This window comes from Podarcis cretensis (assembly GCF_951804945.1).
Source record: "Podarcis cretensis genome assembly, chromosome: 4".
Lineage (NCBI taxonomy): Eukaryota > Metazoa > Chordata > Lepidosauria > Squamata > Lacertidae > Podarcis > Podarcis cretensis.
The window spans coordinates 5,804,363-5,819,548 of NC_137173.1; the positions used below are offsets into that span (position 1 = coordinate 5,804,363).

The 15,186-nt window shown below is 48.2% G+C and overlaps 3 protein-coding genes across 5 annotated transcripts in view; all 3 read right to left on the reverse strand.

Annotated features, from left to right (window-relative positions):
* Nucleotides 1-15,186, reverse strand: part of LOC307214701 (uncharacterized protein) — a 152,583-nt gene that overhangs the window by 41,284 nt on the left and 96,113 nt on the right. The window lies entirely within an intron of this gene.
* On the reverse strand, nucleotides 3,631-9,597 carry LOC307215418 (uncharacterized protein). Of its 3 annotated transcripts, none has more exons than XM_079974623.1 (3): nucleotides 9,520-9,597; nucleotides 6,754-6,880; nucleotides 3,631-6,331 (listed from the first exon to the last, which is right to left on the reverse strand). In XM_079974623.1, exons 1-3 carry the CDS (start codon nucleotides 9,589-9,591, stop codon nucleotides 4,569-4,571), a joined length of 1,962 nt encoding a protein of 653 aa, XP_079830749.1. In that variant the 5' UTR covers nucleotides 9,592-9,597; the 3' UTR covers nucleotides 3,631-4,568. The 3 variants fall into 3 exon arrangements, with proteins under 3 accessions (XP_079830749.1, XP_079830750.1, XP_079830751.1); XM_079974624.1 differs by having other exon boundaries at nucleotides 8,230-9,597; XM_079974625.1 differs by lacking the exon at nucleotides 9,520-9,597 and having other exon boundaries at nucleotides 6,412-6,847.
* On the reverse strand, nucleotides 9,839-11,929 carry LOC307213899 (zinc finger and SCAN domain-containing protein 31-like; the record flags this gene model as incomplete). Its single annotated transcript, XM_079972134.1, has 3 exons — nucleotides 11,832-11,929; nucleotides 10,161-10,629; nucleotides 9,839-9,964 (listed from the first exon to the last, which is right to left on the reverse strand). The coding sequence occupies exons 2-3, from the start codon at nucleotides 10,560-10,562 to the stop codon at nucleotides 9,839-9,841; spliced, it is 528 nt and encodes a 175-aa protein (XP_079828260.1). The 5' UTR covers nucleotides 10,563-10,629; nucleotides 11,832-11,929.

Sequence of the window (15,186 nt, forward strand, 5' to 3'; positions counted from 1 at the left end):
GATGAAGAAATTAAGGAAGTTATGGTAAAATGGGCGATAGATCTGGGGCATAACATAGAATATGAAAAATGGTCAAAATTGTGGAAGGAGGGAATAAAATTCACGGCGAGTGTTGCAATCAGAGAAAATCTAGAGAAGATGATATATAGATGGTACATTACGCCAGAGAAGCTAAGTAGGATGTACAAAACTGGAAATAAGGCCTGCTGGAAATGCAAAACAAAAGAAGGCAATTTCATACATATGTGGTGGACATGTGAGGAAATAAAAAAATTTTGGGATACGATATATAATGAATTAAAAAAAATAAGATATACATTCCCGAAAAAGCCAGAGGCCTTCTTATTAGGTATCATCGGAGAAGAAATTAAGAAAGAAGATAGAGTCCTATTCCAATACTCAACAGCAGCGGCCAGAATGTTAATTGCCCAAAATTGGAAAAATAGAAATATACCAACGATGAGGGAATGGCAAACGAAACTATATAACTTCGTCGAACTAGCTAAAATGACGCAGAGAATTAGAAACCAAAAGAATACAAAGTTAAATAACGACTGGATTAAATTTATGATATATATTGAAGGTAACTATAGTAACCTACCAAATATAGCAGGCTTGTTATGAAACTTTCGATGTATAGATAGATCAATTAACCAACATCAGCTGTAAAAATGAAACTCTTAAAATTAAGAACCCGAAATCAGGAGGGAAGGAAGTCAGCAAGTATGTGTTATGTATCAGTTTATTTTTATTTTCATTGCTTTGGTGCTTTTTTTGTCACTTTTTTCTGTTATTTAATTTAATAAGTATTGGATTTAATGTAAATCTTTTCTTTTCTGTATTAGTTGTTGTTTTAAATGGTTTTGTTTTTTCTTTGTGTGTGTGTGATAAATGAAAGTTAATAAAAAAGAATATTAAAAAAAAAGTCTATGACAGGGAGGGGGCTGACAGTCTTTTCTGTGATGTGGGTATGATGTATCTGGGGGGGGGGGGTCCTTGGGCTACACCTCTTCTATGATGTATGTATGATGTTTCTGGGGGTGGTCTTGGACTCCAGGGTGGGCAATTAAAAATGTCTATATAGGGGCTTTCATGCATTGCTCGGCGTCCTCCTCCTCTCTCCTGCGTGTGGGGGAGCACCCTGTTGCTAGTATGTCACATGCCCCTGTTTACTTTCCTAGGCTTGGGAAGTGTAAGAACAGAAGTTAAGTCTTATCTCTTCCACTCTGCTGTGCTTTTGCACTGTTCTTTGTCTCCCTGTCTGTTGCTGAAGAAGAGAGAGGACGCCATTATGATCCCTTTGGTGTTGTCTGCAAATGTGATGAGCATCCCCTCAGTTCCTTCATCCATGTCATTTATCAAGACGCTGAACAACAACGGGCCCAGGACAGAACCCTGCAGCACCCCTCTGGTCACTTTTCCCAGGGTGAGGAGGAACCATGAAGGAGTCCTCTTTGGGTTCGGTCAGTCAAATCCACCTAACAGTTACCTCATTCAGTCTCATTTTACCACCTTCCTCTCATAAATATCACAGAGGACTCTGTCAAAAGCCTTACTGAAATCGAGATGCACTATTTCCACAACAGTCCACTGATCAATGAAGTTTGTAACTCCATCCAAGAAAAGAAAAACAGAAAAGGAGAGATTTCTCTGGCTTGTCTTGTTTTTGACCCCTGGGCTCTCACTTGTGGGGTGCCTCAGGGTTCTGTCATCTCCCCCATGCTTTTCAACATTTACATGCAGCCGCTGGGAGAGATCATCAGGAGGTTTGGGCTGGGTGTTCATCAGTATGCGGATGATACCCAGCTCTACCTCTCTTTCAAATCAGAACCAGTGAAGGCGGTGAAGGTCCTCTGTGAGTGTCTGGAGGCGGTTGGAGGATGGATGGCGGCTAACAGATTGAGGTTGAATCCTGACAAGACAGAAGTACTGTTTTGGGGGGACAGGAGGCGGGCAGGTGTGGAGGATTCCTTGGTCCTGAATGGGGTAACTGTGTCCCTGAAGGACCAGGTGCGCAGCCTGGGAGTCATTTTGGACTCATAGCTATCCATGGAGGCACAGGTCATATCTGTGTCCAGGGCAGCTGTTTACCAGCTCCATCTGGTACGTAGGCTGAGACCCTATCTGCCTGCAGACTGTCTCGCCAGAGTGGTGCATGCTCTGGTTATCTCCCGCTTGGACTACTGCAATGCACTCTACATGGGGCTACCTTTGAAGGTGACTCGGAAACTACAACTAATCCAGAATGCGGCAGCTAGACTGGTGACTGGGGGTGGCCGCCGAGACCATATAACACCGGTCTTGAAAGACCTACATTGGCTCCCAGTACGTTTCCGGGCACAATTCAAAGTGTTGGTGCTGACCTTTAAAGCCCTAAACGGCCTGGGTCCAGTATACCTGAAGGAGCGTCTCCACCTCCATCATTCTGCCCGGACGCTGAGGTCCAGCACCGAGGACCTTCTGGTGGTTCCCTCATTGCAAGAAGTAAAGCTACAGGGAACCAGGCAGAGGGCCTTCTCGGTAGTGGCGCCCGCCCTGTGGAACGCCCTTCCAGCAGATGTCAAAGCAATAACAACTACCTGACATTCAGAAGACATCTTAAGGCAGCCCTGTTCAGGGAAGTTTTTAACATGTGATTTTACTGTATTATTGGTTTTTATGGAAGCCGCCAAGAGTGGCTGGGGAGGCCCATCCAGATGGGCGGGGTATAAATAATAAATTATTCTTATTCTTATTCTTATTGAGAAAGCCATGCTTTCATCCTGTATGTTTATATTGTAAAAACTTCAGATGAAGGGCAAATAAATTTTTAAAAGCATAAATGAGGATATTGACAAGCTGGAACTTGTGCAAAGGAAGGAGATTTATGTCTTTAATTTGGAAACCACATGACCCAGTGGTGCTGACTTGGATAAAATATTGGTGGGGGGCCAGGTAAGTCCTGCCTTGCACAATCCATCATATGATGCATGTGTGGGAATGTTCAGGGATGCAGGAAAGGATATGTTGTCAGAGTATATCCTTATCCAACTTGTGTTAACAACTTCCACAATATCAGCAGAGTAACATTCCCTTTTATTTTAAATTTGCAGCGTCTGCGTTTGCTCAGGCTCGCTAAAGCCTCTATAATAACTGTTCTGGTATTTTCCCCTTATTCCCTCATAAAATAGAAGAGACGACACAGTCTTTTATAAAAATAAAAAAAGAGTTTACTCACATTCTGTTCAGAATCAGATCCCAGAAGGCAGACTTAGCTTAATGAAGTAACATACACTTGGAGTCTCTCCCTTAAGAAGACAGTCCCTTTTTCCTCTCTTGGCTGGAAGCCAAGAGGGCATCTCTGGCTTAGTAGATGTTGTGTCTTCGATGCATGTGGTGAAAGAGAGAGAGAGATGGCTGCCCTGCCCTGTGCTTTTGTCATTACCTGCACAGGTGAGGCAACGCCCACCTCTAGTCACATGCAGAGGAAGTCTGTCTCAGCCCAGAAGGAAACAGGAAGTTTACCTGCTGGCTGGACAAACATCCCTCCCCATGTGTAAACTTGTTCACTCTAGGAATGTTGTACTTGACTGCTCTTGTGTTTCACAGCATGCATGCCATTAGAATGGCAATGCCTATAATGGCAGTAACTTTTTAAAAAAGTAATATTTTGAGCCCGTAGTTCAATTTCCCAGCAGCTCCCCTTGCCCCAGAGACACTTCTAGCATTCCATCTCCTCTACCTGTGGCATTGTTCAGCAGTGGGGAAAGTGACCTCTTCACAACGGATGTACATTTGGTATGGCCCTTTCCAGGTTTTTTTCCTGCCCCTTGTGTTTGTCTTTCATTTGTTCTCCTATGTGTGTTGTCTGTAGAAGCCACAATTCTGTGGGTACTCTAGGTGGTGCAGAAAGCACCTAGAAGCTGACTAGAGGTTGAAGTGCCGATCAAACTTCAGTTTTGCGCTCTATTAATTCCAGTTAGCAGTACTGGGGGTGGTTCACATTCTGGGGCAGTGCTTTTGTCCAGCAGAGGGTGTCACAGGGCCAGCCTACTTTCCCTTTAAAGCAAACTTGGGTCTCCAGCTGTTTTTGGACTACAACTCCCATCATCCTAGCTACCAGGACCAGTGGGAAGGGATGATGGGAACTGTAGTCCAGGAGCTGCTAGGGACCCAAGTGTGGGAAAGCGTGCTTCAAAGCAGCTTTTCCATTTTGCCCACAAAGATGGGACCTGTCCACGTTTGTATCTTCTTGTATTTTGTTTTCCTCATGAACTTTCTGTGTTTGTTTTTTTATTTTTTAAGAGGGCAAATTGAAAGAGAAATTGTATGGCACGTTGCAGAAGAATAAAAGGTTGTGTTTGAAAAAAACACAGCAAAAACTGGGGGGTGGCATCCTTAAATATTTTATTGGGGGTGGGGCAAAGACCACTAGGCCTTTAAGAGTTGGCGCCTATTCCCTACACCCACAGGTCTCAGGATGGTTACAAATTTTTTTAAAAAAACGATAAAAAACACCACATATTAAAAGGGCATTAGATGTGAATTAGCCAAAAGCCTGGTTAAAAAGGTGCAGATTTGCCTGGCTCCTAAAGCTGTATAATGGTTTTTCTGACCATTGTATGGATTCTTTGATGAGAAGTAAGATTGGCACTCTGACTGAAGCTCTTTCCACATTCCACACACTGATAGGGTTTCTCTCCTGTATGAATTCTTTGATGGGAAGTGAGATTGGAGCTATCAGTGAAGCTCTTTCCGCATTCCATGCACTGATAGGGTTTTTCCCCTGTATGAATTCTTTGATGGGAAGTGAGATTGGAGCTACATGTGAAGCTCTTTCCACATTCCACACACTGATAGGGTTTCTCCCCTGTATGAATTCTTTGATGAGAAGTAAGGGAGGAGCTCTTCCTGAAGCTCTTTCCACATTCCACGCACTGATAGGGTTTCTCCCCTGTATGAATTCTGTGATGGGAAGTCAGATCGGAGCTACATGTGAAGCTCTTTCCACATTCCCCACACTGATAGGGTTTCTCCCCTGTATGAATTCTTTGATGGGAAGTGAGATTGGAGCTACATGTGAAGCTCTTTCCACATTCCACGCACTGATAGGGTTTCTCCCCTGTATGAATTCTTTGATGGAAAGTGAGAGAGGAGCTACATGTGAAGCTCTTTCCACATTCCACACACTGATAGGGTTTCTCCCCTGTATGAATTCTTTGATGGGAAGTGAGAGAGGAGCTCTGAGTGAAGCTCTTTCCACATTCCTCACACTGATAGGGTTTTTCCCCTGTATGAATTCTTTGATGGGAAGTAAGGGAGGATCTCTTCCTGAAGCTCTTTCCACATTCCACACACTGATAGGGTTTCTCCCCTGTATGAATTCTTTGATGGAAAGTGAGACTGTGGATGTGAATGAAGCTCTTTCCACATTCCACACACTGATAGGGTTTCTCCCCTGTATGAATTATTTGATGGGAAGTAAGATTTTGCTTCTTACAGAAGCTCTTTCCACATTCCACACACTGATAGGGTTTCTCCCCTGTATGAATTATTTGATGGGAAGTGAGATGGGAGCTCTGACTGAAGCTCTTTCCACATTCCATGCACTGATAGGGTTTCTCCCCTGTATGAATTCTGTGATGGGAAGTGAGAGAGGAGCTATCAGTGAAGCTCTTTCCACATTCCATGCACTGATAGGGTTTCTCCCCTGTATGAATTCTTTGATGGGAAGTGAGAGAGGAGCTACATGTGAAGCTCTTTCCACATTCCATGCACTGATAGGGTTTCTCCCCTGTATGAATTCTTTGATGGGAAGTGAGAGAGGAGCTACATGTGAAGCTCTTTCCACATTCCACACACTGATAGGGTTTTTCCCCTGTATGATGTCTCTGATGCTTAGTGAAATTGGAGCTATGAGTGAAGCTCTTTCCACATTCCATGCACTGATAGGGTTTCTCCCCTGTATGAATTCTATGATGGGAAGTGAGAGAGGAGCTATCAGTGAAACTCTTTCCACATTCCATGCACTGATAGGGTTTCTCCCCTGTATGAATTCTTTGATGGGAAGTGAGATTGGAGCTATCAGTGAAGCTCTTTCCACATTCCACGCACTGATAGGGTTTCTCCCCTGTATGAATTCTGTGATGGGAAGTAAGGGAGGAGCTCTTCCTGAAGCTTTTTCCACATTCCATGCACTGATAGAGTTTCTTTCCAATGATATCTTGTTGATGGGAAGTGGAATGGGAGCTCTGGCTGCAGCTTTCTCCACACTCCAAATTTTTATGTGGCTTCTCCTCCCTGGGGATTTTATCGTGGTCACCTTTGCTCTCAATTTCCAATTCATCAGAATCTGCAATGGAGACAAAAAGGGATTAGAGCCTCAGGAACAAATGGAGAAGAAATGAAACAAGTTGGGTGTGTGTTCATTACCTGTGTTGTTTGTCATTTTACCAACATATTTATTATTAGATTCTGAAGAGTTGTTGAATGTTGTTTTCTCTGATATATAGTAGTGGTCAAAATTGTGGAAGGTTGAAGCTGACACTGAAGATTGCCTTGGAAGTTCACACCAGCCCAATCGTGGTAGAAAAAGCAATATTTTGATGAAGATTGTTCAAAGAAAAAACTGTAAGTTTCTGTTTATTGTGGGGGTGTTAGGTTCCCAGGTGTTATAGGGGGCAATGTTGAACTCTGTGAAAATATATGAGGTTGGCCCACAGACGTATTTTTTGAATTTCCAGGCAGATATGACGATCCCACAGGGAGCCTTACCAAGAGAGGCCAATATCCCACGATTCTCCTCCATGACGTCCTTATGCAGAGCTCTCTGGTCAGGATCCAGCAACGCCCACTCCTCGTCCGTGAAAGGAACAGTGACATCTTCAAAGCACACTGGACCCTAAAAGAAAAAGGGAAATGTTCTCCTCTGAGACAGCAGAAATATGATCTGCTACACAATGCTCTGTTGTTTCCTTCCTGTTAATAAATAATAATAATAATAATAATAATAATAATAATAATAATTATATATTATTTATACCCCGCCCATCTGGCTGGGTTTCCCCAGCCATTCTGGGCGGCTTCCAAAAAACACTAAAAGACAATAATCTCTTAAACATTAAAAGTGTCCCTAAACAGGGCTGCCTTTAGATGTCTTCTAAAAGTTTGGTAGTTATTTTTCTCCTTGACATCTGGTGAGAGGGTGTTCCACAGGGCGGGTGCCACTACCGAGAAGGCCCTCTGCCTGGTTCCCTGTAACTTGGCTTCTCGCAGCGAGGGAACCGCCAGAATGCCCTCAGCACTAGATCTCAGTGTCTGGGAAGAACGATGGAGGTGGAGACGCTCCTTCAGGTATACTGGACCGAGGCCGTTTAGGGCTTTCAAGGTCAGCAGAAACACTTTGAATTGTGCTCAGAAACGTTCTGGGAGCCAGTGTAGGTCTTTCAAGACCGGTGTAATATGGTCTCGGCGGCCGCTCCCAGTCACCAGTCTAGCTGCCGCATTTTTGATTAGTTGTAGTTTCCGGGTCACCTTCAAAGGTAGCCCCACATAGAGCGCATTGCAGTAGTCCAAGCGAGAGATAACCAGAGCACGCACCACTCTGGAGAGACAGTCTGCGGGCAGGGAGGGTCTCAGCCTGCATACCAGATGGAGCTGATAAACAGCTGCCATGGACACACAATTGACCTGTGCCTCCATGGACAGCTGCGAGTCCAGAATGACTCCCAGGCTGTGCACCTGGTCCTTCAGGGGCACAGTTACCCCATTCAGGACCATGGAGTCCCCCACACCACGCCTCCTGTCTCCCCAAAATAGTACTTCTGTCTTGTCAGGATTCAACCTCAATCTGTTAGCCGCCATCCATCCTCCAACCGCCTCTAGACACACAGAAATTTCACCGCCTTCGCTGGTTCCGATTTGAAAGAGAGGTACAGCTGGGTATCATCTTTATACTGATGAACACCCAGCCCAAACCCCCTGATGATCTCTCCCAGTGGCTGCATGTAGATGTTGAAAAGCATGGGGGAGAGGACAGAACCCTGAGGCACCCCACAAGTGAGAGCCCAGGGGTCTGAACACTCATCCCCCCCACCACCACTTTTTGGACACGGCCCAGGAGGAAGGAGCAGAACCACTGTATGACAGTGCCCCCAGCTCCCAGCCCCTCACCATGGTCCAGAAGGATGTTATGGTCGATGGTGTCAAAGGCCGCTGAGAGATCCAGCAGAACTAGGAAACAGCTCTCACCTTTGTCCCTGGTCCACCGGAGATCATCGAACCAGTGCGACCAAGGCAATTTCAGTCCCATGGTGAGGCCTGAATCCCGACTGGAAGGGATGCAAATGGTGCACTTCTTCCAGGCGTGCCTGGAGTTGTTCAGCAACCACTCGCTCAATCACCTTGCCCAAGAATGGAAGATTTGAGACTGGGCGGTAGTTAGCCATATTGACAGCATCTAAAGATGGTTCTTTAATAAGCGGTTTGATAACCGCCTTTTTCAGCGGTTCTGGGAAGGCTCCCTCACAGAGAGAAGCATTCATGACCCCACGAAGCCCATCTCCCAGCCCTTCCAGGCTAGCTTTTATAAGCCAAGATGGGCAAGAATCAAGGAAACAGGTGGTTGGTTTCACTTGTCCAAGCAGCCTGTTCACATCCTTGGAGGTAACAGATTGGAACTGATCCCACACAACTTGACTAGACAGGACACTAGCACTCTCCCGCCCCGGCCCTGCTCCCATGGTGGAGTCTACCTCTTCCTAAATCTGAGTGACTTTATCTGCAAAAAACTTTGCAAAATCATTGCAGGAGATCATGTGGCCCATACTGGGCCCCGATGTAGCAGGTGGTTCCACTAAATTGCGAACCCCCTGAAAAAGTCTCCTGCTGCTGTTTTCTGCAGATGCAATAGAGGCGGCGAAGAAAGTCTTCTTTGCCATCACTACCGCCACTTGGTAGGCTCGACATTGAGCTCTAACCCGTGTCCGGTCAGCTTCAGAATGAGTTATCCGTCACCGGCGCTCTAGCCATCTCAGCGATTGTTTCATTGCCCTCAGTTATCAATCTAAAAATAAAATAAGCCTCTTTTGGATGGCCATCTGTCTTGGATGATCTAGCAGATTCCTGCATTGCAGGGGGTCTCCTGGCTCTGAGAGACAAGCAGAGAGGGTGGCTTCTGGCAGAAGGAAGAGGGAGCCACCAGTGGCTCCTCCTTCTCCTGGCTCACCTCAGCCTCTCGACTTTCCTCTCCAACTTGCCTCCTTCCTCTTCTGTCTCTGATTCTGCACTGCATTCTTCTACAGACTCTCCCAGCTCACTAAGCCCTGTTTCCCCTTCAGCTTCTGACACCTCCTCTTCCCAGGCTTCTCCCTCTTCCCCCTCTGAACACCCATCCTTCTTCTACCTCCACTTCTTGGGCTCTCAGCCATCTTCCCTTCCTGGTTCCCCAGCTGCTTCCTCCCACCATTCCTCTGTGCCCAACCAGTAAATGACATTGCTCCATCCCTCGGCCTCTGTCCCCACAAGGCAGCTTCCCCTGACCTGATCTGGTTCCACAGCCGCTGCTTCCCTTCTGCCCCCATGAAAAGACGGATCAGGAGGTCTTGCTGGCATCCTTCTGTCACCTGCAAAAAAAAAAGGTAAGCAGGACGCCAGGAGTGCCTGCTTCTCTCACAGGTGAAACAGGGGATCTCTAACTGCAGATGGGCCTTTGAGAAAGCCTTTCCTGCTGAGAGCATTTGGAGGTTTGTGCCCATTTCATGTTTGTTTGTGCAGAAATACATCTCTCCTCCTCTGGACCCTGCTTCCCAACTGTCTCCCCCAAAACAAGATGAAAAGAACCCTCAGATGAGTTGGAAAACTACAGAACGAGACCAAATGGAGAAAAGCCTCCTTCCTCCTTACCCAGTGACCTCTCTCTGGTGTCCAACGGAGGCCTCTCTGCCTCACAGGAATCCAGGTCCATTTCTGCAAAGAGATCCTTTCCCTGAAAAAGAAACAAGGATTCAAAACAGAGAATGGGGAGAAATACTAGAAAGAGAATGACAAAGACTTGAAGGGTGTGAGATCTCATTCCATGGATGCTTTCCCAGAAAAAAGATGGGCCATCAGCAGACCATTATGGGATGTTCTCCATCCTGTTTGGAGCCCCTTGGGAGTATCCAGAGGAATGTCTCTCTCACCTGCTTTCTCTCCTCTGCCTGACTCAGGAGGAAACCTTCGGCCAGGGCCACCGCCTGGGAACTGGTCTCTGCTCCGCAGTCCCTCACCCAGCTCTTCATCTCCGGGGGAAGGACAGCCAGGAACTGCTCCAAGATCACCAGGTCCAGCATCTCAGCTTTCGTGTGCCTTTCTGGCTTCAGCCACTGGTGGCAAAAGTGGTAGAGTCGGCTGCAAACCTCTCGGGGTCCTTTGGCCTCTTGGCAGCAGAACTGCCTCAACTGCTGGCTCTGCACCTCTGAGCGGAGGGTGTCCTCCTCACCCAGGATCTTCTGCACTGGGTTTTCCCAGAACCCCCCACTGCTCCCAGTTTGGCTGCCATGGTCTCTTCCTGCTTTGGGGCCAGCTGTGTCTCGCACATCCATCTGTGCTCTCAGGAAGCCTCTGAGAGATCGGAAGGAACCCTTTGGTCTTCTGCCAAGTTCTGCCCGTCTTAATGAGGGGCTCTAGGAAATCCTACAAAGCAAATACATTGTTCTGTTACAGAATTTGTAGGACGAGGGGGAAATGGTTCCCTGAGCAAGCATGGATGAGTCTTGCTGGGAACCAGGGCTGGACTGCACCGCATCCCAGACCGTGAGCTATCCTTTTGAAAAGAAAGAGGAGGAGGAAGAGGAGAAGAAATACGTCTCTAGCCTTCTAGCAATGCAAAATGTGGAGGCAACTGAAGGGATTTCTGTCAGATTAATCAACCTGGTTTCTCCATCCTTCTAGTCAATGCATGAAGTCAGAACCGAATGACAAGGGAGTCATTTGTATCTTGTGAAAAATGGATGCTTTTCTCTACTTGGGGTCCTGACCTGGGGGTCCTCTGGAGTTGCTCCCCAGCTCCACCCTCACCCCACCTCCACTCCCTGCTTCTGTCTCCTTTTCTGCAATCTCTGCCGCTGTCCAGACAGATTTGTGGGGTGAGATCTCTTTTTCTCTCTTCTGAGGGCCAGGAATGTATCTGGCCAACCCCCAGAGGGCCAAGTGGGCGGGGCCAAAGACATCTCCCTTGATTTTGTTGTTGTTCTATTAGATAGCTTAACACAAACTGGTTTGCAATGCAGCAGCCAGACCATGGCCTGGGATCCCTCTCTTTATTCCTGGCCTCTCTTTCCTACTTTTCCTTCCTTCCTGCCTGTTGTTTTTTTTTTGGGGGGGGGGCTAGTCCACCTCCTCCTCCAGCTTTGGAAAACCATTTGCTCATGTTTCCTCTGTTGTGCAATGAGGCTGAGCGATGTCACACAGAGTTAAAGAGCCAGGGACTTCTTTGTTTTAAAAAGGGAGATTTCGTGGGAGTCAGGGATCCTCTGATCTCCAGAAAGAAAAGCGTTGCAGCCCTGGCCCCTCCCTGGCAGGACCCTCTCCTCCTCCCTGACTTGGGGTCCCCCCCTGCAGGAGCACATCTGGCCCCCCAGGCATCCTCTCCTGCTGCAGCCCTGGGACCCCCCCCCCCCGTCTCCCCACTGCACCCTCTGGGGGGAGAGAGAGGAGACTCGCCCATAGCTGGCAACCTTCCCTTTCTTTGCGGGAAATTCCCTTATTGCAGCGCCGTTTCCGCTGCTTCCTGCTGCTATCCCGGATTGGTAGATAGGTGAGGCTGCTGATCCCTTATTTTCAAATCTGAAAGTTGACAGCTATGGACTCACCAGATCCCAGGAGGGGGCAGCGATTCGGCCCTTGCAGGAGAGACCCCAAAGTAACACCCCGCCCCCCCCTTCCTTGCAGGAAAGGACTGGGGAGGGAGGGGCCTTGGCTCTGGAGGACCTGGCCCCCTCTTGCTTCCTGGCCTCTCTAGGAAGGCAGCTCACTTCCCTTTAACCCTTGCCAAGCCGAGTCCCTCCAGCTCAGCCCTCTCTCGCTTGGCAGAACCTCAGATTTCTATTATTTTTTATGGATTTAGGGGGGCAGCTGCCCCCCCCCTGGCTAGGCCCATGCCCAGATATCCTTTTGGGGGTGAGGCTCTTGGCTGGACTCTGAGCATCTCCCTCCCTTGGCCAGAAACCAGAGGAAGAGCTTGCAGGGAAAAGGGCTTTGCAGGAGGCAAGGAAGCTCCTCCTGGAATTCAGGAGTGGAGAGAGAGGAGGGGATCCCAGGGTCATCTAGTCCAACCCGAAGCAAGAGGGGGCCGGATCTAGTTCCCTAAACAGGCAGCCCTGTTGAGGGAAGCTTTCAATGTTTAATAGGTTATTGTATTTTAGTGTTTTACTGGAAGCCGCCCAGAGTGGCTGGGGAAACCCAGCCAGATGGGCGGGGTATAAATAATAAATTATTATTATAATTATTATTACAACCCCCAGCTATGCAGGAATCTCAGCTAAAGCACCCATGGCAGATGGCCGTCCGATCTCTGCTTAGAGACCTCCAAGGAAGGAGAGTCCCCCACCTCCCAAGGGAGACCTTTCCCCTGCCCAACTGCTCTTAGATGTCCCTCAAGGCAGCGGGTCCTGAGTTCTAGCCCTGCTGAAACAATCACACTGGCTACCAAGGAGGAACCAAGCGAATTTCAAAATAAATAAATCCTATTCTTGTTGTGTATTGAGTCAAAGGATTTTATATCCGTATTATTATTGTCTGTATTTGCATTAGGGTAAAGTAACTGTCTTTTGGTTCCAGAGGGTACAGCTACTATTGCGTCATTTAAGCTGCTGTATTTGGATCCTCTGTCCTGTTGCTTTAATAAAGAAGTGTTACTAGAGAACTGTCTCCAGCATATTATGTCAAGAGAGCTGAAATCACAAACCCCACGTCACAACAACTGGCGACGAGGATGGGATCCGGAATGCTGAGGAGCGGTTAAACGCAGCCCTGCCTCAGAGTCCGGATTGTAGCTAAGAACAAGACTCACTGGCCAGCTGAGAAGACGACCCTGCCCACAGGACAATGGGGAGTCCAAGGGTATTGGAGCCCTTCCAGCCATCAGAGCCCCACACGTGGGAAGACTACGTCGAACGCTTCAAGTTCTTCACAGTGGCTCAAGGGATCACCGATGCCAGCAAAAGAAGGGCCACATTCCTGAGCTACTGTGGGCCTGAGACCTTCAAGCTGGCCAAGGCATTGCTTGCCCCAGCGAAGCTAAGTGAGACATCTCTCAAAGATATTCTTGCCTGCCTAACAAGCCATTTAGCGCCTACTGAGACCAAGATGGCCCGGCGGATGGAGTTTCATAAGAGGCAGCAGCGTGCTGGGGAGTCTGTATCTGTATTTCTAGCTGAACTGCGGAAGCTCGCTCAGCACTGCGACTTCCAAGATCTGGAAGAGACTCTCCTGGATCGGTTTGTCGGTGGTCTGAGCAGCAAGAAAGCCAGAAGACGCATCGTCGCTAAAGAAGAGGTTACCCTTGCTTCAGCCTTGAAGGAGGCCACCGCCACGGAGAATTATGAAAGAGAGGAGCTTGATGCCAGTCGCAGGGCCCCTAAGCCACAGATAGAAGTTGCACATGCCATGGACGAGCTAGAGGCTACTCCGAGCCAGAGCCCAGTCCGTGGGGTCGAGTCAGTGCGTCAGGCCTGCACAGTGCACAAAGATCACCGAGGCAGGTGCCCTGGTTGTGGCGGAAACCATGAGCGGAAGAGTTGTCGTTTCCGGGATGCTATGTGCCGGACGTGCGGAAAGACAGGTCACATCGCCAGGGTCTGTAGATCGGCGGCGTTGGGAGCGACAGGAGCACCTAGACTGGAGCATCGCAGATCGGCCACAGTGAACCATGTTCTAAAGGACTGCCACTACGTAACGGAGATCAACAGGAGGGTCGTGCAGTTTCCAGCGCAAGGCAAGGCACACGTCAAGGTGAAGATTGAGGGTCAGCTGTGCGACATGGAGGTGGACTCCGGATCTGGATTCACTATCGTGTCGGACCAGACCGCGAGGACATTCTTCCCCAGGGGTAAGTTGCCCCCTCTGGAGCCCTTCCCGGCAACTTTGCAGTCATACTCAGCGGGCCGCATCCATGTCATGGGAATGTGTGCCGTGAGAGTACAGTTCCGGGACAAACAGGCGGTACTCAAACTGGTGATTGCGAAGGGCAGTCGCCCCAGTCTCCTGGGCACTGACTGGTTTCCCGCCCTGGGACTGAGTATATCAGGGCTTAATTCAATCCAAACCTGCCCTGAGATGAGCGAGGCATTATGCAAAGAATTTGCTGGTCTCTTTAATGGAAAACTGGGTTGTTATAAAGGGCCCCCAGTTGACTTCGAATTGGACCCTGGGGTGGCCCCAATCCGACTCAAACCAAGGCGAGTGCCATTTGCACTGCAACCCAAGATCGAAGCAGAGCTGGATAAATTGGTCAAGCAGGGAGTTCTCTCACCCGTGGACTCCGCTAAGTGGGAGACTCCAATCGTCATGCCCCTTAAAGCAAATGGGGAAGTCAGGATCTGTGCTGATTACAAATGTACTATCAATAAGGCACTCAGGGGAAACTCATACCCCATTCCAGTCGTATCACATCTGTTGGCTAAACTGGCTGGGGGCAAGGTGTTCGCCAAACTTGACCTGGCGCAAGCTTACCAACAGCTGCCAGTAACCCCACAATCAGCGGAAGCACAGACTATTGTCACACATAAAGGGGCGTTCAGAGTTAACAGATTACAATTTGGAGTTTGTGTGGCCCCAGGGATTTTTCAAGGGCTCATGGAACGCATGTTAAGAGGTCTGCCGGGGGTCTTGCCATTTTTTGATGACGTTTTGATTGCTGGAAAAGACCCACAGGAACTGGTTGTGCGTGTCCGTGCAGTGTTGCTCAAGTTCAAGGAGGTGGGGTTGCAACTAAAAAAGGAAAAATGCAGTTTTGGGGTGCCAACTGTGGAATTCTTGGGGTTTAAAATTGATGCATCAGGCATCCACCCCACAGATGCTAAGGTTAAGGCCATCATCGAGGCACCACGACCACAGAACAAGACGGAGTTGCAGTCATTCCTGGGACTTATTAACTTTTATCATTCGTTCTTACCCCAGAAAGCTTCGGTAGCTGAACCATTACATAGACTGTTGCAGAAAAAGAAT